Source organism: Cyclopterus lumpus, chromosome 11 (assembly GCF_009769545.1).
Source record: "Cyclopterus lumpus isolate fCycLum1 chromosome 11, fCycLum1.pri, whole genome shotgun sequence".
Taxonomy (NCBI): domain Eukaryota; kingdom Metazoa; phylum Chordata; class Actinopteri; order Perciformes; family Cyclopteridae; genus Cyclopterus; species Cyclopterus lumpus.
The window spans coordinates 20258006-20281330 of NC_046976.1; the positions used below are offsets into that span (position 1 = coordinate 20258006).

Below are 23325 nucleotides of genomic sequence, written 5' to 3' on the forward strand. Positions count from 1 at the left end.
TTTCATATCGACGTGCTCAGTTTCTCTCGAAGGTCTTTTTTACATGATGTCCCTGAAGGGCTCCCATGAGTGTAGTAAGTGGCCGTGTGTGTCAGGATTGGTGAGCACTGCATTGCACCACTGACACCTCTGCTCTACTCTTCCCTCTCTCCACATGTTAGCCTCCTCCTCCTCCTCCTCTTTCTCCTCCTCCTCCTCCTCCTCCTCCTCCCATCCTCCTCTCTCTTCAGCTTCCTGTAAGGCATCATTTAAGAGGGATCTAATATATTATTTAATTAAATTATCTTTGATAGGTTTTTGTTGATCGAGGGCAAAATATTTGAAAAGTAATAAAAGACAAAGATGTTTCATCATTTTCATAAAATTCAAAAATAGATGTCGTCGTCATTGTGCCGATATTTTACTTCCTTGTTGGACATTCCTGTTTATAATGTTGGGGAAACCACCGGATCACGTGCAATACATCTGTGTGTGTTGAGATCAACAGGTGAAGTATAAGGTATACATTAAAGTGGATGTATTAAAAGGTCCATACTTGTTTTTTACTAGAACATGATTTGCATGCTTTAATGTCTAAAAACACCTGCTACGTTTTAGCGCCTGTCTCTTTAAGAGCCCCGCCCCCTTTTCCAAGGAGCCTGCATGTGAGTCACATGTGATTGGCTTGTTGAATCACATGTTTACTCCCAGCTCCGGGTACCCAAACGTCCCAGAATTTGGGGGATTCTTTGGATCGGAACACAGAAATGTAGAAGTTTGTTTAGAAGTCAACGTTGATTTATTTATCACGTATCTCACGTACTTCAGTAAATAATTACCTAAAAACTTTTGTTGCCTAAACCTAACTTAGTGGTTTCCTGAAAGGACTAAAGTTTATTTTGAAAAGACTGAATTTCAAAATATTCAATTAAAATATGTAACTGACAATACAGTAACAATACTGTATCAAACAATAGAGTAACAATACTGTATCAAACAATACAGTAACAATACTGTATCAAACAATAGAGTAACAATACTGTATCAAACAATACAGTAACAATACTGTATCAAACAATACAGTAACAATACTGTATCAAACAATATCAATACTGTAACAATAATGTATCAAACAATACAGTAACAATACTTTAACAATACAGTAACAATACTGTAACAATAATGTATCAAACTATATAGTAACAATACTGTATCAATACAGTAGCTGAAAATACAGTAACTATACTGTAAATACTTTTACAGTAATCTTTTTTTGGTGCACATCTATTTTTTTCAGGAGGATATTTTGGGGGCGTATCTGACCTCTGACCCCTGAGTCGGTGCCCGGTACTCGCGCTTCAGGCTGTTTTTCAGATGAACATCTGGGCGTGATCTCTTCTCACTATGAACACCTCCTGCTCTCCATCTCTCTCTCTCTACTCCTTTCTCTTCACACATCATCCTCCTCTTCTCTCTCCTCCTCCCATCACGTCTTACGCCGACGACCCTCCGCTGTCCGTCAGTGAAGCCTTGTACTTCACTCCCTCCTCCTCCTCTCTTCTCACCTCCTCTCTTCTCCTCCTCTCTTCTCACCTCCTCCTCTCTTCTCCTCCTCTCTTCTCCTCACCTCCTCTCTTCTCCTCCTCTCTTCTCAACTCCTCACCTCCTCCTCTTTTCTCACCTCCTCTCTTCTCCTCCTCCCTTCTCAACTCCTCACCTCCTCTCTTCTCACCTATCCCAACGCTGATGGACACACGTGCACTTTATCCCAACGCTGCAGAGACACACGTGCACTTTTAATAATAATACTACTACTACTACTACTACTACTACTACTAATAATAATAATAATACTAATTCTGTGACTCGGACGAGTTTCTCACGGATTCATAATAAAAAATAACCAAAGACAAAAACACAGATAATAAAGTAAAGTAAAGTATATATATATATATATATATAAATAAAAGAATAAAAACAAAAGTACAAGAAACATTAGAATAGAAAGGTACAAACACTAACTAATTAATTTTAATTAAATTAAATGTAGTAATGAGGTTTTCTCTATTTTGCAGTTAAATACAAAAACAAAAGTAAATGAATAGAGCGAAACATTAAAATAAGTTCCCGTCCTGGTTTTATCGGACTAGTTCAGTTCCTGCAGGGTCAGTCGATGAGTTCCTGGTCAATTCAGCCGATTGACCCGACTGTGTGTGTGTGTGTGTGTGTGTCTGTCTGTCTGTCTGTCTGTGTGTGTGTGTGTGTGTGTGTCTGTGTGCGTGTGTCTGTCTGTCTGTCTGTCTGTGTGTGTGTGTGTGTGTGTGTCTGTGTGCGTGTGTCTGTCTGTCTGTCTGTCTGTCTGTGTGTGTGTGTGTGTGTGTGTCTGTGTGTGTGTGTCTGTCTGTGTGTGTGTGTGTGTGTGTGTCTGTGTGCGTGTGCTGACATGGCACTGAGACCCGATTGACCCAGATTGGGTGGACAGATTCAGTCTCTGTCTGAGCGGCTCGTCAGCGGTCACGTCGCTGACAGTCTGAACCTTTAGAGTCATTTCCCTGATCTCTGGATCATCATGATAAACACCGTCAGCAGGGCGTTGGATACACAATCAATATTGTAATTTTTTTAATATATATATATATATAGTAATAGATCACACGCGTCATTCACTTACATACTTGAACGGAATCGAGGTATTTGATCCATTTTATCAATAAAATAATAATATTTGTGCTATTACATTTTCTTCATTATCACCATGAACAATTATTTTTTAAAAATTAAAAAAATTAAACAATGTCTTTTACTGTCTTTTACGCAGCCTACATTACCCACAATGCAACTCGACCAAGGACAGTGTGGGTGGAAATTCAGGTGCGTTATGCTAGCAGCGGCTAATGTAGCATGTAGCGACCGGCAGAGATGAACAACGGGCCGACAGAGGTCTCACTCCTCTCTGAAGCCACACCTCCATATATTTATATTTTTTTCCAAACTTGTAGTTTTTATCCGGCGTCGCTTATCAGACTTCACAAAGTTTCCCATGATGCAGCAGTTGCCGCACTGGGATGTGTAAAACCAGTGGAGGTCCTCGAAGATGAAGATTAATGAGATTTTTCTCAAAGTTCAGCTTGAGCATGAAATTATTTTCTGTTATCTCTTTCAAAAAGAGCTCATTAAATCAAATGTATTATTATTATTGTTATTATTAAAGGTCACCACTGAAGGTCGTGACCTGGAATCTAAAAACGTTCCCGACTGGGATGTGAACTCGCATCCCAACAGGAGCAGCTGAACACACACACAGTTGCTCGGAGGACACCATCCCCTCACAAGGTTCACAAGGTACACACACACACACACACACACACACACACACACACACACACACACACACACACACACACACACACACACACACACACACACACACACACACACACACACACACACCTGCATTGGGAGGCTATATTTCGTCGCCTACAGGGACGTTACAACTGGAGAGCTATTTTTGAGAACTGGAGCATGTTGGGAAGGAGATGAAGACGAAGAGGAGACGAAGACGAGATGAAGACGAAGAGGAGATGAAGACGAGATGAAGGAAGACGAAGAGGAGACGAAGACGAGATGAAGGAAGACGAAGAGGACACGAAGACGAGATGAAGGAAGACAAAGAGGAGACGAAGACGAGATGAAGACGAAGAGGAGACGAAGACGAGATGAAGGAAGACGAAGAGGACATGAAGACGAGATGAAGGAAGACGAAGAGGAGACAAAGACGAGATGAAGGAAGACGAAGAGGAGACGAAGACGAGATGAAGACGAAGAGGAGATGAAGGAAGACGAAGAGGAGACGAAGACGAGATGAAGGAAGACGAAGAGGAGACGAAGACGAAGAGGACACGAAGACGAGATGAAGACGAAGAGGAGACGAAGACGAGATGAAGGAAGACGAAGAGGACACGAAGACGAGATGAAGGAAGACGAAGAGGAGACGAAGACGAGATGAAGGAAGACGAAGAGGAGACGAAGACGAGATGAAGGAAGACGAAGAGGACACGAAGACGAGATGAAGACGAAGAGGAGATGAAGGAAGACGAAGAGGAGACAAAGACGAAGAGGAGACAAAGACGAAGAGGACACGAAGACGAGATGAAGGAAGACGAAGAGGAGACGAAGACGAGATGAAGGAAGACGAAGAGGAGACGAAGACGAGATGAAGACGAAGAGGAGACGAAGACGAGATGAAGGAAGACAAAGAGGACACGAAGACGAGATGAAGACGAAGAGGAGACGAAGACGAGATGAAGGAAGACAAAGAGGAGACGAAGACGAGATGAAAACGAAGAGGAGATGAAGGAAGACGAAGAGGAGACGAAGACGAGATGAAGATGAAGAGGACACGAAGACGAGATGAAGAAGAAGAGGAGACGAAGACGAGATGAAGACGAAGAGGAGATGAAGGAAGACGAAGAGGAGACGAAGACGAGATGAAGGAAGACGAAGAGGAGACAAAGACGAAGAGGACACGAAGACGAGATGAAGGAAGACGAAGAGGAGACGAAGACGAGATAAAGACGAAGAGGACACGAAGATGAGATGAAGACGAAGAGGAGATGAAGGAAGACAAAGAGGAGACGAAGACGAGATGAAGACGAAGAGGAGACGAAGACGAGATGAAGACGAAGAGGACACGAAGACGAGATGAAGACGAAGAGGACACGAAGACGAGATGAAGGAAGACAAAGAGGAGACGAAGACGAGATGAAGACGAAGAGGAGATGAAGGAAGACGAAGAGGAGACGAAGACGAGATGAAGACGAAGAGGAGACGAAGACGAGATGAAGACGAAGAGGACACGAAGACGAGATGAAGACGAAGAGGACACGAAGACGAGATGAAGGACGACAAAGAGGAGACGAAGACGAGATGAAGACGAAGAGGAGATGAAGGAAGACGAAGAGGAGACGAAGACGAGATGAAGACGAAGAGGACACGAAGACGAGATGAAGGAAGACGAAGAGGAGACGAAGAACAGTGTGGGCGGGACTTTAGGAGAATTACAAGAAGAAGATTTAATTAAGATGAGAAAACTACAAAAGAAAGGAAAGAAAAGAACTAGAAATTAGAATTTAAAAAAAGAATAAAAATACATGGTGTGTAAAACAAAAATACATATATATATATATTATAAATACATATAATTACTATTAATAATATGTTTTATGTTTTGTCATTATTATTATTATAGTTAAGATTAATATAACGATGTTCATGATGATGATTACTATTTAATTATTTTACTTACCTTATTGTACCACACACTCGGACACTTACAATACTTAAGAAAAACTACTTCAAAATCTCCAAAAAAACACGGAGCTCATCAAACCCTCTTTTAACAAATTCATGAGGATTTTATTGATACTAGTACACCTATCGTACACCTATCGTACACTTATCGTACATTTATCGTACACCTATCGTACACCTATCGTACACCTATCGTACATTTATCGTACACCTATCGTACACCTATCGTACACTTATCGTACACCTATCTTACATTTATCGTAACACCTATCGTACACCTATCGTACACTTATCGTACACTTATCGTACACCTATCGTACACCTATCGTACACCTATCGTACACCTAACACTTGATATGAGACATTCACATTTCTGTGCCCCGGGTTTCACCTCTCAGGCTACTAACGACCGTCTGCAGGCGGCGCCTCAAGAAGATGAATAAAAAATTAAAAAAGAGGATGAAATCCGACAAAGATAATCAACAGATGTGAGGAGGGAGAGGAGTTTGAATTCCTCAAAGCTCCTCGGAGGTCGACGGGGTCGTACGGTCCTTGAATACCACACGGGACCAGGCAGGGGAGCAGTGTTGGGATGCCATCTGCAGAATGTGTGTGTGTGTGTGTGTGTGTGTGTGTGTGTGTGTGTGTGTGTGTGTGTGTGTGTGTGTGTGTGTGTGTGTGTGTGTGTGAGGGGGAGGTTCACAGTACAGTCTTAGCATTCTTTAAATAGACGTCCCGGGAACGTCTCCCCTCTCCCGTTACCGGGGGGATCAGTTCGCTGTGAGCGTCATGACCATAACATTCATAACATTATTATTTGTATTTATTTTTTACAACTCTGCAGAATCAATGTTAAAGTTGAATTTTTAATAGTTTTAATAGTTTTGCATGAAAAATATTTGGCGGAATTTTCATTATTCATCTCAAAACACGGCGACGTTGGGAATTCCTCTGAAGGTCAAAGGTCAAAGGTCACCAGAAGAGCTTCTCAACAGTCTAAATGTCTTTATTTTGACTTAATTTAAAATCTCTTACACGTGTTTTTAGAAGTTCAAACAAAAAGAATAATTTTACAGAAAAACAAACTTTGTAAAATTTAAAAAAATAATATTCTTAAGTAATACAGTAACTGAATAAAGTCACAGAATCAGTCATATATTAGAGGATTAAAGGAAAAAAAGTCCTAATATTACAATAAAATTAACGGGTTATTTTATGAATTGTTTCTCCTATAAAAGGTCCGACCAGATAATAACAAAGTCATAATTTAAGGTCTTTAAATTTGATTAATAACGATGTAAAACAGAGAAAAACATTAAAATAAAGTAAAAAGAAGTTTTGTAACTTTATTTGCAGCGTCACTCGTCTCCACGCACACGCACACACACACACACACTCACAAAGTAAAGAGAGCGTTTGATTTGTTTGACCTGAGCTGCTGCCAGCCCCCCCCCCCCCCCCCCCCCACACCGCCCAAGAGCAAAACCAGAGCTCTTATTTCAGCACTAATCTGTGTGTGTGTGTGTGTGTGTGTGTGTGTGTGTGTGTGTGTGCCTCACATCAGAGGTCGACCTCGTCTGCAGACTCTCAGATCTCTGCGGTCTCAAGAGAAAGAAGGCAAATAGTGTGAAAACCCGACACACCTGTAGACACCTGAAGTACACACGGGTTGTTGTTGTTGTTCCACCTTTAAAATTAATATGGTTCAAATCATCTTTATCGGGATATTAGATGCACAACTTCAAGATGAGAGAAAATCTGTTTTCTGACCTTGTGGATCGATTATTAACCAAAACTTCTTAATATCATCCAGCTTCATTTCAGACGTTATGAAAGCAAAACAATTCAGTCAGTTCCCACGTTCGTCTTTGAGTCACGGGATAAACATGTTGACAGTAAACACACACACACACACACACACACACACACGCACACACTCTATTCAAGTTCATTCTATTGTGTGAAGCTGAGATGACATACACATCTAATGATGAGTCAGTAGCTTTGTGTGTGTGTGTGTTTGTTTGTGTGTGTGTGTGTGTGTCAGTAATGAACTGTGTGGGAGGTCTGTGATGACGGTAGTGTTCTCAGGTGTGTGTGTGTGTGTGTGTGTGTGTGTGTGTACTGCCAAAAGCCTGTTCAGGCAGCTCTCTCTCTCCTGTGATTGGCTGTTGTCTGTTAAACCCGACACACTTTGATCCTCCCATCGCTCCATGGAGATGGGACGGACACACACACACCTATATATATATATATATATATATATATATATATATACACCACACACACCTCTTCACAATAAAAGCCCAAGACATATATCCTCAGCAGCCGGCAGCGCGGCCCGACAGCGGAGAGTTCATCTCTGCCGTGCGATCACATCGAGCTGAATTATTGAACGTCTGCTCGACCTTTAAAACGGCTCTGACCTCCTGCTGGTCGCCACGGCCACGGCATCGAGCCACCGGGCCCCTCTCCTCTTCCACAGTTTCTCCCTTTCATTTCCAGGATGGACTCAGGAGAAGCGAGAAAGTCCAGACTAAACCTGATCCTTGGACCTGCGCCCCGATCCTCGTCTGCCTCCTCAGAGACCTGCACACGGACCCCCTCCAGGCCCGGAGAGGGAGCGCTTCATTATTCTCTCTCACGCTCCGTCAGACGGGTGGGGAGGCCTCATTACGATGAAAAGAGCACACACACACACACACACACACACACACACAGGGCGCACCTGGTTAATAATTCAAACGACCCTCTGGCTGACTAACACAGCGCTGGTCTACATGTGGGACACAGAGACACATTATGGTGAGAAATTAAAGATTATCTCGTCGGATGGAGAAACAAATCATCACCGACGAGGATAATTTTCTACGTTTCTGGCAATAAATTGTTTTTTTTTTGTTGCAATTTCTAGCAATTCTGTCAATAACTCCTCGGCCCTTTCCTTCCACTGGTGGAGACACCGGCCCAGTAGGCGCCGGTCTGCTGGTTCTGGAGGCCGAGCGGCTCCATTCATTTGCATTAATTGGAGGTTCAGGAAGATGATCACGTGATCTCTGTGACGTCAAAACAGGCAGCTGCTGCCGTTGCCGTGGCGACGCCATACCATAATGAGGCCCTTCAAGACCAGACACCGCTGGCAGTCAGTTCAGTTCTGCTCTCACGAAAAAACTATAATTATATATATATATATATATATTTATTGTTTTTTGCGCTGCAGAAAGACGATGAATGCAGGTGTATTCAAAGTTTGAGAAAAATAAAGGAATTCTTTTAACATCAACACGCGTAAACATGATCTAGTAGAAAGCCAGAATACAAGTACGACCCGGAAGACGAGCGTTACGTGTCTCTTTCCAATTGGTTTCCAATCTGATCCAAACTAAAACTGCTCAGCCTTAAACTTGAACCGAACTTAGGTGATTGACAGGTCCAGAGACGTATACGCCGTCGCTACGTCATTCGTCCGCATTACAAATACGGTCACTTCGGTTCATTGGGTACGAAAAAACACCAACATGGAGACGACGGCATCCAAGATGGAGACGACCGTAATCCAAGATGGCGACGACGGCATCCAAGATGGAGACGGCGGCATCCAAGATGGAGACGACCGTAATCCAAGATGGCGACGACGGCATCCAAGATGGAGACGGCGGCATCCAAGATGGAGACGACGGCATCCAAGATGGAGACGGCGGAAATCCAAGACGGAGACGGCGGCATCCAAGATGGAGATGACCGTAATCCAAGATGGCGACGACGGCATCCAAGATGGAGACGGCGGCATCCAAGATGGAGACGACCGTAATCCAAGATGGCGACGACGGCATCCAAGATGGAGACGGCGGCATCCAAGATGGAGACGACGGCATCCAAGATGGAGACGGCGGAAATCCAAGACGGAGACGACGGCATCCAAGATGGAGACGGCGGCATCCAAGATGGCGACGGCGGCATTCAAGATGGAGACGACGGCATCCAAGATGGAGACGGCGGCATCCAAGATGGAGACGACGGAAATCCAAGACGGCGACGACGGAAATCCAAGATGGCGACGATGGCATCCAAGATGGAGACGACGGCATCCAAGATGGAGACGGCGGAAATCCAAGACGGCGACGACGGAAATCCAAGATGGCGATGATGGCATCCAAGATGGCGACGACGGCATCCAAGATGGAGACGATGGCATCCAAGATGGAGACGGCGGAAATCCAAGACGGCGACAACGGAAATCCAAGATGGCGATGATGGCATCCAAGATGGCGACGACGGCATCCAAGATGGAGACGACGGCATCCAAGATGGAGACGACGGCATCCAAGACGGCGACGGCGGAAACCAAAAATGGCGACGACGGAATCGCCGAACCCGAGGCTTCAAAACATCCGTCTGCAAAAAACAACGGGGTGACGTCGCCACGACTACGTCCAGTCAGTGCACGACAGAATAAGATGTACGACTGTTGGCGAGTAAACTTTATGCAACTGTTGCTTGGTTCAAGATTTGAGTTTCTGGGCACCTGAACGCACCACGAAGGAATCGTTTTACAAAACGATTCCGGCAACTGTATTTTCTTAAAAAGGTTTCTCCTCCAACCGTCTTTTCTTTCTCCTCTTCCCTCTCTCACCTTCTCTTCCTCTCCTCTCTCCTTCATGGTCGACCACTTAGAAGCTTCCGGGTCATTTCCCTCCGTGACCTTCAGCCTCCTTTCTGCCTCTCCTCCCCCCCTCCGGTCTCATTCCTTGGTATCTCCTCTTATTCCTCCTCCTCCTCCTCCTTTAGTCTTTAATCTGCAGGTTTAGGCCGTGATCGGCTACAAGGAGGATTCAGATAAGACGAGATGAGATCTCGGATCTGTTGCTCACACTGAATCCTGCAGTGATTTCCATCTCGTTGCCATGAGCACCAGCAGCCGGCTGGACATGACAGCGCCCCCCCCCCACCCCTCCTCTCTCCATCCATCTATTTTCACCATCTCTCTTTCTCCCCATCGCCATCTGCCCTCCATCTCTCTCCTCTACCTCACGCCATGCCACCTTCCTCCCCTCACAGCCTCGTCTCTTTAGAATCTGACATTTGATCTGTTTCGGCCTTCATTTTCACACAATTTCTGTGAGCTTTAACATCTTTTTCCTTCTTCTTCTTCTTCCTCTTCCTCCTCTTCCTCCTCCTCCTCCTCCTCCTTCAATAATTCAACACATCTGTCAGAGTCGACTCTTTTATCTGCAGGTCGGAGATACACATTATTGGTTTAAGCCAAAGGCGACTGTATATTAGAAATATGTTATGTTGTTTTTAAACTCTTTAAAAAAAGGAACGATATTGTCATATTTCATTTGAATGTTTTTCAATAAAAATAATTCCGTAAAAGTTATCGTCAAATGTCGCAATATCAGTCAAATCAATCGCAATAAGATGTTTTGTTAAAACGTCTCTCGATTCATGCAGAATCTTTTCAAAAAGATCGTGAACTACTGAGTTCGTTAACAAAAAAGATCGTGAAACAGTCAGTATTTCACGATCTTTTTTCTTAACGAACTCAGTATTTCAAAATCTTTTTCCTAAACCGTACGAAGTATTTCACAATCTTTTTTCTAAACCGTACGAAGTATTTCACGATCTTTTTCCTAAACCGTACGAAGTAAGAGTTTCAAAAACTAAAGAGTTTTACTTCCTAAACCCAACTGGGTAGTTTGAAAAAATTCTGCATGAATCGAGCGACTAAATATCGTGAAACAGTTAGGTTTAGGAAAAAGATTGTGAAATACTGAGTTTGGTTTAGAAAAAAATCTCAAAATACTAGGTTGGCTTCAGGAAAGGGGTGTGGCTTGGGTTAAATAACTCGGGAAGTATGTGACAAACTTAACGTAACATAACGTTATTTTATATATATATATACACATACATACATACATACATATACACAAACAAACACACTCAAATGTATATTTTCCCTAACTCTAAAAAGACAGAATCCACTGGGACACCGAGCTGCCCGTCAAAGCTTCCTGCTCCATGAAATCAATCCAGGAAGTGACCTCCATCGATGTTTCCAGTCTGGCAATTGGGAAGACAGCCGCCTCCGATCAATCGTCAATAACGGACACGCACAAATCAATGAAAACGTGACTGCTTAACCACGACAACGCAGAGAAAGAGTCAACCGGCAACATATATCCAGGTCGTCCGTTAGGGTAAAGTATGTTAATATAAAGTATATTAATATAAAGTATGTTAATATAAAGTATATTAATATAAAGTATGTTAATATAAAGTATATTAATATAAAGTATGTTAATATAAAGTATGTTAGTATAAAGTATGTTAATATAAAGTATGTTAATATAAAGTATGTTAGTATAAAGTATGTTAGTATAAAGTATGTTAATATAAAGTATGTTAGTATAAAGTATGTTAGTATAAAGTATGTTAGTATAAAGTATGTTAGTATAAAGTATGTTAGTATAAAGTATGTTAATATAAAGTATGTTAGTATAAAGTATGTTAATATAAAGTATGTTAATATAAAGTATGTTAGTATAAAGTATGTTAATATAAAGTATGTTAGTATAAAGTATGTTAATATAAAGTATGTTAGTATAAAGTATGTTAGTATAAAGTATGTTAGTATAAAGTATGTTAATATAAAGTATGTTAGTATAAAGTATGTTAATATAAAGTATGTTAATATAAAGTATGTTAATATAAAGTATGTTAGTATAAAGTATGTTAATATAAAGTATGTTAATATAAAGTATGTTAGTATAAAGTATGTTAATATAAAGTATGTTAGTATAAAGTATGTTAATATAAAGTATGTTAGTATAAAGTATGTTAGTATAAAGTATGTTAATATAAAGTATGTTAATATAAAGTATAGTTAATATAAAGTATGTTAATATAAAGTATGTTAGTATAAAGTATGTTAGTATAAAGTATGTTAATATAAAGTATGTTAATATAAAGTATGTTAATATAAAGTATGTTAGTATAAAGTATGTTAGTATAAAGTATGTTAATATAAAGTCTGTTAGTATAAAGTATGTTAATATAAAGTATGTTAATATAAAGTATGTTAGTATAAAGTATGTTAGTATAAAGTATGTTAATATAAAGTATGTTAATATAAAGTATGTTAATATAAAGTATGTTAGTATAAAGTATGTTATATAAAGTATGTTAATATAAAGTATGTTAATATAAAGTATGTTAATATAAAGTATGTTAATATAAAGTATGTTAGTATAAAGTATGTTAGTATAAAGTATGTTAGTATAAAGTATGTTAATATAAAGTATGTTAGTATAAAGTATGTTAGTATAAAGTATGTTAATATAAAGTATGTTAGTATAAAGTATGTTAGTATAAAGTATGTTAATATAAAGTATGTTAGTATAAAGTATGTTAATATAAAGTATGTTAGTATAAAGTATGTTAATATAAAGTATGTTAGTATAAAGTATGTTAATATAAAGTATGTTAATATAAAGTATGTTAATATAAAGTATGTTAGTATAAAGTATGTTAATATAAAGTATGTTAATATAAAGTATGTTAGTATAAAGTATGTTAATATAAAGTATGTTAATATAAAGTATGTTAGTATAAAGTATGTTAATATAAAGTATGTTAGTATAAAGTATGTTAATATAAAGTATGTTAATATAAGTATGTTAGTATAAAGTATGTTAATATAAAGTATGTTATATAAAGTATGTTAATATAAAGTATGTTAGTATAAAGTATGTTAATATAAAGTATGTTAATATAAAGTATGTTAGTATAAAGTATGTTAATATAAAGTATGTTAGTATAAAGTATGTTAGTATAAAGTATGTTAATATAAAGTATGTTAATATAAAGTATGTTAATATAAAGTATGTTAGTATAAAGTATGTTAATATAAAGTATGTTAATATAAAGTCTGTTAGTATAAAGTATGTTAATATAAAGTATGTTAGTATAAAGTATGTTAGTATAAAGTATGTTAATATAAAGTATGTTAGTATAAAGTATGTTAATATAAAGTATGTTAGTATAAAGTATGTTAATATAAAGTATGTTAGTATAAAGTATGTTAATATAAAGTATGTTAATATAAAGTATGTTAGTATAAAGTATGTTAATATAAAGTATGTTAATATAAAGTATGTTAGTATAAAGTATGTTAATATAAAGTATGTTAGTATAAAGTATGTTAATATAAAGTATGTTAATATAAAGTATGTTAATATAAAGTATGTTATATAAAGTATGTTAATATAAAGTATGTTAATATAAAGTATAGTTAATAAAAAGTATGTTAGTATAAAGTATGTTAATATAAAGTATGTTAGTATAAAGTATGTTAGTATAAAGTATGTTAATATAAAGTATGTTAATATAAAGTATAGTTAATATAAAGTATGTTAGTATAAAGTATGTTAATATAAAGTATGTTAGTATAAAGTATGTTAATATAAAGTATAGTTAATATAAAGTATGTTAGTATAAAGTATGTTAATATAAAGTATGTTAGTATAAAGTATGTTAGTATAAAGTATGTTAATATAAAGTATGTTAGTATAAAGTATGTTAATATAAAGTATGTTAATATAAAGTATAGTTAATATAAAATATGTTAGTATAAAGTATAGTTAATATAAAGTATGTTAGTATAAAGTATGTTAGTATAAAGTATGTTAATATAAAGTATGTTAGTATAAAGTATAGTTAATATAAAGTATGTTAGTATAAAGTATGTTAATATAAAGTATGTTAGTATAAAGTATGTTAATATAAAGTATAGTTAATCTAAAGTATGTTAGTATAAAGTATGTTAATATAAAGTATGTTAATATAAAGTATGTTAATATAAAGTATAGTTAATCTAAAGTATGTTAATATAAAGTATGTTAATATAAAGTCTGTTAGTATAAAGTATGTTAATATAAAGTATGTTAGTATAAAGTATGTTAATATAAAGTATGTTAATATAAAGTATGTTAATATAAAGTCTGTTAGTATAAAGTATGTTAGTATAAAGTATGTTAATATAAAGTATGTTAATATAAAGTATGTTAGTATAAAGTATGTTAATATAAAGTATGTTAATATAAAGTATGTTAGTATAAAGTATGTTAATATAAAGTATGTTAATATAAAGTCTGTTAGTATAAAGTATGTTAATATAAAGTATGTTAATATAAAGTATGTTAGTATAAAGTATAGTTAATATAAAGTATAGTTAATATAAAGTATGTTATATAAAGTATGTTAATATAAAGTATGTTAATATAAAGTATGTTAATATAAAGTCTGTTAGTATAAAGTATAGTTAATATAAAGTATGTTAGTATAAAGTATGTTAGTATAAAGTATGTTATATAAAGTATGTTAATATAAAGTATGTTAATATAAAGTATGTTAATATAAAGTATGTTAGTATAAAGTATGTTAGTATAAAGTATGTTAATATAAAGTATAGTTAATATAAAGTATGTTAGTATAAAGTATGTTAATATAAAGTATAGTTAATATAAAGTATGTTAATATAAAGTATGTTAATATAAAGTATGTTAATATACAGTCTGTTAGTATAAAGTATGTTAGTATAAAGTATGTTAGTATAAAGTATAGTTAATATAAAGTATGTTAATATAAAGTATGTTAATATAAAGTATGTTAATATACAGTCTGTTAATATAAAGTATGTTAGTATAAAGTATGTTAATATAAAGTATAGTTAATATAAAGTATGTTAATATAAAGTATGTTAATATAAAGTATGTTAATATACAGTCTGTTAGTATAAAGTATGTTAGTATAAAGTATGTTAGTATAAAGTATGTTAGTATAAAGTATAGTTAATATAAAGTATGTTAATATAAAGTATGTTAATATAAAGTCTGTTAGTATAAAGTATGTTAATATAAAGTCTGTTAGTGTAAAGTATGTTAATATAAAGTATGTTAGTATAAAGTATGTTAATATAAAGTATGTTAGTATAAAGTATGTTAATATAAAGTATGTTAGTATAAAGTATGTTAATATAAAGTATGTTAATATAAAGTATGTTAGTATAAAGTATGTTAATATAAAGTATGTTAATATAAAGTATGTTAGTATAAAGTATGTTAGTATAAAGTATGTTAATATAAAGTATGTTAGTATAAAGTATGTTAGTATAAAGTATGTTAATATAAAGTATGTTAATATAAAGTATGTTAGTATAAAGTATGTTAATATAAAGTATGTTAGTATAAAGTATGTTAGTATAAAGTATGTTAATATAAAGTATGTTAATATAAAGTATGTTAGTATAAAGTATGTTAATATAAAGTATGTTAGTATAAAGTATGTTAATATAAAGTCTGTTAGTGTAAAGTATGTTAATATAAAGTATGTTAATATAAAGTCTGTTAGTATAAAGTATGTTAATATAAAGTATGTTAATATAAAGTATGTTAATATAAAGTATAGTTAATATAAAGTATGTTAGTATAAAGTATGTTAGTATAAAGTATGTTAGTATAAAGTATGTTAATATAAAGTATGTTAATATAAAGTATAGTTAATATAAAGTATGTTAGTATAAAGTATGTTAATATAAAGTATGTTAATATAAAGTATAGTTAATATAAAGTATGTTAGTATAAAGTATGTTAGTATAAAGTATAGTTAATATAAAGTATGTTAATATAAAGTATGTTAGTATAAAGTATGTTAATATAAAGTATGTTAGTATAAAGTATGTTAGTATAAAGTATGTTAGTATAAAGTATGTTAGTGTAAAGTATGTTAATATAAAGTATGTTAATATAAAGTCTGTTAGTATAAAGTCTAACACACACACACACACTCACACGCGCACACACACCTCGGCTGTTGGTCGCCAGGTCGGCCACCTTCTGAAAGGCGTCCAGGAAGGCTGCTACCGCGACGACCGTCGTCCTGGAGACACAACAGAGAAAAGGTTCGGATGGATGAAGAAGAAGCATTTAACCTCCGTGTGTGCGTGTGTGTGTCTGCGTTTGTGTGTTTCATGAGGAGGAGAGTTTGTAATCAGCTGTGACCTCCGGTGACCTCTGGAGGCTGCTGCTGATCCATTGCACTGATAACGACTTTATGGTGGCATCATTAATCTCTGCCAGCCACACACAAGGTTAATTGAGTTGTGTGCGTGTGTGTGTGTAGGTGGATGCTCGCGATTGGTTAATGGCCGGAAAGGGTGAGCGTATATGTGTGTTATTGTTTATGATGAATTAATGTGTGTGCACATTTGTGTACGTACACAAGCTGTAGTGCACGTGTGTGTGTGTCTGGAGAGGTCACGCTGACATTTAAACACTTAATGAAGCCTACTTTGGATTTCCATGAGCTACACACACACACACACACACACACACACACACACACACACACACACACACACACACACACACACACACACACACACACACACACACACACACACACACACACACACACACACACACACACACACACACACACACACACACACACACACACACGTTTTGGTTTCGTCAACAGGCGTATCGTTAAATCTCTCTCTCATATTGTTTCAATGCATTATTCAGCAGGATTTTAGAAGAGGAGCTAGTTAACGTTAGCCGTTAGCTAACCTACTTAACGTTAGCCGTTAGCTAACCCAGCTAACGTTAAAGGAATGATGCGTTTGTGCTCTACTCGTAAAGTAGTGAACTCTATCGTTGTCATGAAGAGTTCAAATGTAATCTGGATTTTGGTGAGAAACCTGAGTAGATAAAGATGTTTTCAGATTATTATAAAATAGATATTAGGGATCAATTATGAGCCGTTTAAAGCGGAATAGAGCATTTCATTTTCAAGTCCACACTAACTTTTGTACGTTTTAAACAATTTTCTCGATGGTGAAAACGTTTTGACAGTTAATATTATTATGAATATAAAAACGCAATTTAAAAAAAAATTAACTTTTCTTTTTGCACAATGCATTGAATTAAAAAAAGGAAAACAAATGGTTAATCCGTCTGATCTTCTGTTCGCCATCGTCAACAATCGGCAACATTTACTGATCAATGTGTGCGTTTGCACGTTCCACGAGAAGGTTTATTTATTAATGTTATTATTATTTACCTGAGCTGCGACTGCAGCTTGCTGGCCTTGCTGATGAAGTCGTCCCAGACGGGATAACTGCCCTGAGGAGAAAAAGAGAATTCATTGACATCAAAACAACCTCATCCTTATTGTTATGGACATCTTAAAAACCTTAATGAGGTCATTAGGTCAGGGGAGTTATAGGCCTTAAAACCTCTGAAAACGCAACACCACTGGGATCAGACTACCAATAATCTATAATATAATAATAATCTGCAAACCTGCTTTTCTTTTCACATTAATTTACACAAACAAAACAGTTCACTTGTGTAAATAAAAGTTGTTCAGACTCGACCCATAAAGGAGACGGATTAATACGCAGAAAATACTGTGTCGGAAAACACATTTTTAATAAATGCATCATATGCTTAAATACCAACATTTCTTCACAAGAGAATACCAGAAAGCCGCAGCCCCCCAAAAAAAAATAATCTTGCATTATTTTTCCATAATTTTATTTGCATGTAAATAAAGAGGACTCATTTAAAAAGGAGCGCCCTGCATCTCTAAAAGTATGCACGTCTGAGCTGTTGATGATGGGATGCATTATGTTCATAAACCACTAAGAAGAAAGAAAAGGCCGACGTGATGCCTTCAGGAACTTTCGTCTTTTTATAATCGCTAATGTTTTGACGGTATTTTCAATACAGACTTCCTGTAGAAAGCTGCACTCTGTGGGCGTCGCCCTTTGTCATTGTCATCGTCACGGTGGGAGAGGGGGGGGGGGGGGGGGGAGGAAGAGGGGGATGAGGAGGAGAAAGGAGGACGAGGAAAGGAAGAGGAGGTGGAGCTGGAAGAGGAAGGAGAGGAGGAGGACAAAGGAAGAGGAGAGGAGGAGGAGGAAGAAGAAGAAGAAGAACAGGAGAAAGAGGAGGCGGAGGAGAAAGAGGAGGAGGAAGAGGAGAGGAAGAGAAAGAGGAAGAAGAGGCGGAGGTGGGTGTGTTCAGCCTTGATTCGTTTGTGTGAACGATGCCTGGCGTCATCGCCTGGCTACCGTTGCTATGGTTACGCTGCTGCTGCAGAAAGGGGCGTCAGACAGAGGAGGGCATTGTGGGAAGGGGAGGGGGGGGGGGGGGGGGGTGTGGAGGGGTGAGGGGTGGGACATGTGCACGAATCATCCTCACCCAAAACACGCGCACACTTTTCTGTGTCACACATTTCAGCTTTCGTTGTTTCTCATTCAACACAAATATATAAAAATTATCTTTTTTCTGTTCATCACACACACACACACACACACACACGAGGGCCGCTGCATCAATCAGTCACTGAGGACATAAATTGTCACCGTGGCAACAACCGGAGGCAGCAGCCTGCCGGTCCTCCAGGTTTCCTCTTCTCCATTTGTTTCTCCTCCATCGCTGATCAGCGTGTGTGTGTGTGTGTGTGTGTGTGTGTGTGTGTGTGTGTGTGCGTTTCTGTGGCCTTAAAAGACAAGAAAAAGGGCCGGAGCTCATTTCCTCCTGCGAGGCCTCTTCGAGCATCCACCTGCTCCAGAGGGCTCCAGGTGTTTAGTCCTAAATAAGGAACTGGAGGCTTGTTTTTCCATTCGACTCCATGCATACAGACCATAAAGTCATAATGTGACATATCGGGAGGAGGGTTGGCGGAGCTCGTTCCCTTTGGGCAAAGCAGTCGTTGTGCTAAGCTAAGCTAACTGCCTTACAGACGTGAGAGTGGTGCCGTTATTGACTTTTCATTTATTGAAGCTATTCAACAATTAGAGGTGAGACGGTCCTCCTTATTGAGTCCTCACGTCAGGAGAGTTTGGACCAGATCCCAAAAACTGTGATTGCGTGAGTAATCGTTAAAAGCTGTTCCCTTAACGGGCGGGTCGATGTCCAACGATCATGCCAACAACAACAACAACAACACAACAACAAAGGGACCCGTTTGACCGAAAGCCAACGCGGCAGCTCTGTGTCCATGATATGAGAGAGAGAGAGAGAGAGAGAGAGAGAGAGAGAAAGAGAGAGGGAGGGGGAGAGAGAGAGAGGGAGGGGGAGAGAGAGAGAGACAGTCCCGGTTCAGCCAGGACCTTCACTGCTCAGCACCCCCCTGTGCACTCCCACCCTCCACACAACCATCACTCCACCACTGAAGGACAGGCAGGAGAGGACCCCCACCACAGGCCCTGGGCCCAGACCCCCACCACAGGCCCTGGGCCCAGACCCCCACCACAGGCCCTGGGCCCAGACCCCCTCCACAGGCCCTGGGCCCAGACCCCCTCCACAGGCCCTGGGCCCAGACCCCCTCCACAGCATCAGCAACAGAGTTATGCTGCAGCTGATCCCAGGCCTGTTGCCACAGCCCCTCACTCTGCTCCTTCAGAGCTGGGAGACATCAGAGAGCTGCTGCACATCCTGTGTGATCGCCTCCTATTGAAATGATAAGTACATACAATATATAGATAGAACATTAGATGAGAATTTTTGATGACATTTTATTATTATTACTATTCCACTGTAGCGACACCCGCTTGATTTGATAAGACTATAGAAATTAAATGTAATACTCTTTATTTATGGGAGGATAATCTTGACAATTGTCTCACCAAATAGGTTCATGTTTTTTTGTTTTGTTTTATCTTCTTTTGATCAATTTAAATGCATTCTTTCCAAATAAGCTGCTGGAACATTCAGGGCCTCTACTCCTCAACCTTGAACCCTGAATTCCTCAAATCTATTGAACATGTTGATATTCTTGTGTTAACAGAAACATGGTGTCAGAATGATGCGCTCACTCACTGTCCTTCAGGATATCACAAAGTCATGGTGCCCTCTATAAAGGCCAAAACAATACGTAAGGGCAGAACTTCTGGGGGGATCTTGATCTGGTATAGAGGAGAGCTGGCCAATCACATTTCAACAGTAAAACAAGGGAAGTCACACGTTTGGCTAAAGCTTAATAAATTGATACTCTCCACACAGAGATCAGCTATTTCCAGGCCCAAGGAATTGTCCTGTTGTGTGGAGACCTGAAGGAATGGATGTGAGCCGGACTTCCTGGACCCACAGGGCTACAGCCATGTGTTTGGTCAAGCCCCTCTTTACATCACACCAACCATCATCAACCGGAACAACCTCGACTATCAAATAAATCAGAATGGCAGGGAGGTAGTGCACCTCTGTCGGGCCTTAGGCCTGTACATAGTTAATGGGAGGTTCAGAGGGGACTCTTTAGGGAGGTTCACATACTCCTCAGCTCTTGGCTGTAGTGTAGTCCACTATGCTCTCACTGACATGGACCCCTCCACTATCAATGGTTCACTGTCAGGCAGCAATCCCCACTTTCAGACCACAACCAAATAAATGTTTATTTTAAAACATCGAATCAACTCAACCCCCCAAAAAGGAGTCCAGTAAGCTGTACCAACTCAACCCCCCCCCAAAAAGGAGTCCAGTAAGCTGTACCAACTCAACCCCCCCCAAAAAGGAGTCCAGTAAGCTGTACCAACTCAACCCCCCCCAAAAAGGAGTCCAGTAAGCTGTACCAACTCAACCCCCCAAAAAGGAGTCCAGTAAGCTGTACCAACTCAACCCCCCCCAAAAAGGAGTCCAGTAAGCTGTACCAACTCAACCCCCCAAAAAGGAGTCCAGTAAGCTGTACCAACTCAACCCCCCAAAAAGGAGTCCAGTAAGCTGTACCAACTCAACCCCCCCCAAAAAGGAGTCCAGTAAGCTGTACCAACTCAACCCCCCAAAAAGGAGTCCAGTAAGCTGTACCAACCCAACATACAGATGGACTCAGGACAGTGGGGACAAATTCTTCATGGCGTTAAATTCCCCTGATCTAATCAGTAAAATGTTGGAATTCAGGGGAAATCGTAACGACACGACCAAGGTGGCGTTAACGTGGCCACTGCTGACGTCAACACACTGTTTCACGAGGCAGCTATTAAAGCCAACCTTGTCCAAACTAAGACGGTACAAGAAGAAACAAAATAATGAAAAATGGTTTGACAATGAATGTAAAAGTATCAGAAAAGATCTGCGAAAAATATCAAACTTAAAACATCGGCAACCAAATAATCAAGTCTTACGAATTAGCTTTAGCGAAACTCTCAAAAGATATAAATACACAATTAGGAAAAAAAATTCAAAATTATACAAATGAAAAATTGGAGAACATTGAAAGCTCCATACATCAAAACCAATTCTGGGATATGTTAAATACATTGAGCACAACAAAGCCAAACATTACCCATTCAAGATGGTGACATGTGGAAATCACACTTTGAGAATCTTTATAAAGACATTCCACCAAATGAACTAAATTCAAACCACAAAAGTATTAGAGAAAAACTGCAAACATTAGAATTGACAATTAAAACCAATCAGAACCCTCTTGACTTCCAAATCACTTTGGAAGAATTGATGGGAAAAAAAAAATGTATCAAAACTCAAAAAGCTTGTGGTCCAGACAACATCAAAAATGAAATGCTTAAAAACATCACTCCTGCAATGCAAAGTGCTCAAGTTGTTTAACATCGTCCTGGTTCAGGCTGCTTTCCTGACATCTGGTGTCAGGGGCTTATTTCTCCAATGTATAAATGTGGAGATAAATTAGACCCCAATAACTACCGTGGCATCTGCATTAGCAGTTGCCCGGGGAAGTTATTTTGCAGCATTATAAATAACAGAATCTTAGATTATCTGGACCAACACAACATCTTTAGTAAAACTCAAATTGGCTTTCTTCCAAAACAACGCACCACCGATCATGTTTACACCCTTCACGCTCATCCAGAAACATGTGCACCAGACAAATGGAAAGATATGTGCTTGTTTCATTGATTTTAAGAAAGCATTTGATTCAATTTGGCATAAAGGACTATGTTACAGACTTCTGCAATCTGGCATTGGAGGAAAAGTCTATGACATTATAAAATCTATGTATTTGAACAATAAGTGTGCTGTAAAAATAGGAGAAAGACGCACTGACTTCTTCACCCAGAGAAGAGACGTCCGTCAAGGCTGCAATCTGAGTCCGACGCTTTTCAACATCTAAATGAACTAGCAGAGCAGCCCCTGGACCTGGTTCTGTTGTCTCCCACAGAGCAGGGACTCCTACACCAGCTAGACCTCCTGGAGGACTACTGTCAGAACTGGGCCTGGACCTGGTTCTGTTGTCTCCCACAGAGCAGGGACTCCTACACCAGCTAGACCTCCTGGAGGACTACTGTCAGAACTGGGCCTGGACCTGGTTCTGTTGTCTCACACAGAGCAGGGACTCCAACAACAGCTAGACCTCCTGGAGGACTACTGTCAGAACTGGGCCCTAGCAGTAAATCCAAAGAAGACAAACATCATGATCTTCCAAAAAAGGCCCAGATGACAGGAAAACAAACACCATTTTACTACAGGAAGTACCACCATAGAACACACCATGAGTTACCCCTATCTGGGTCTGACTACAGGAAGTACCACCATAGAACACACCATGAGTTACCCCTATCTGGGTCTGACTACAGGAAGTACCATGAACACACCATGAGTTACCCCTATCTGGGTCTGACTACAGGAAGTACCATGAACACACCATGAGTTACATCTATCTGGGTCTGACTACAGGAAGTACCATGAACACACCATAAGTTACACCTATCTGGGTCTGACTACAGGAAGTACCATGAACACACCATGAGTTACACCTATCTGGGTCTGACTACAGGAAGTACCATGAACACACCATGAGTTACATCTATCTGGGTCTGACTACAGGAAGTACCATGAACACACCATGAGTTACACCTATCTGGGTCTGACTACAGGAAGTACCATGAACACACCATGCGTTACCCCTATCTGGGTCTGACTACAGGAAGTACCATGAACACACCATGAGTTACACCTATCTGGGTCTGACTACAGGAAGTACCATGAACACATC

At 38.6% G+C, this 23325-nt stretch overlaps 1 protein-coding gene across 1 annotated transcript in view; it reads right to left on the minus strand.

The window, feature by feature from the left end:
• The window catches only part of LOC117738961 (protein MTSS 1-like), a 41235-nt gene that overhangs the window by 8791 nt on the left and 9119 nt on the right, over positions 1-23325 (minus strand). Inside the window, exons 2-3 of the mRNA XM_034545168.1 lie at positions 17413-17474; positions 16154-16227 (exon numbers count right to left, since the gene is read on the minus strand). Of these exons, the coding sequence (XP_034401059.1) occupies positions 16154-16227; positions 17413-17474 (136 nt within the window). The remainder of the gene's footprint in view (positions 1-16153; positions 16228-17412; positions 17475-23325) is intronic.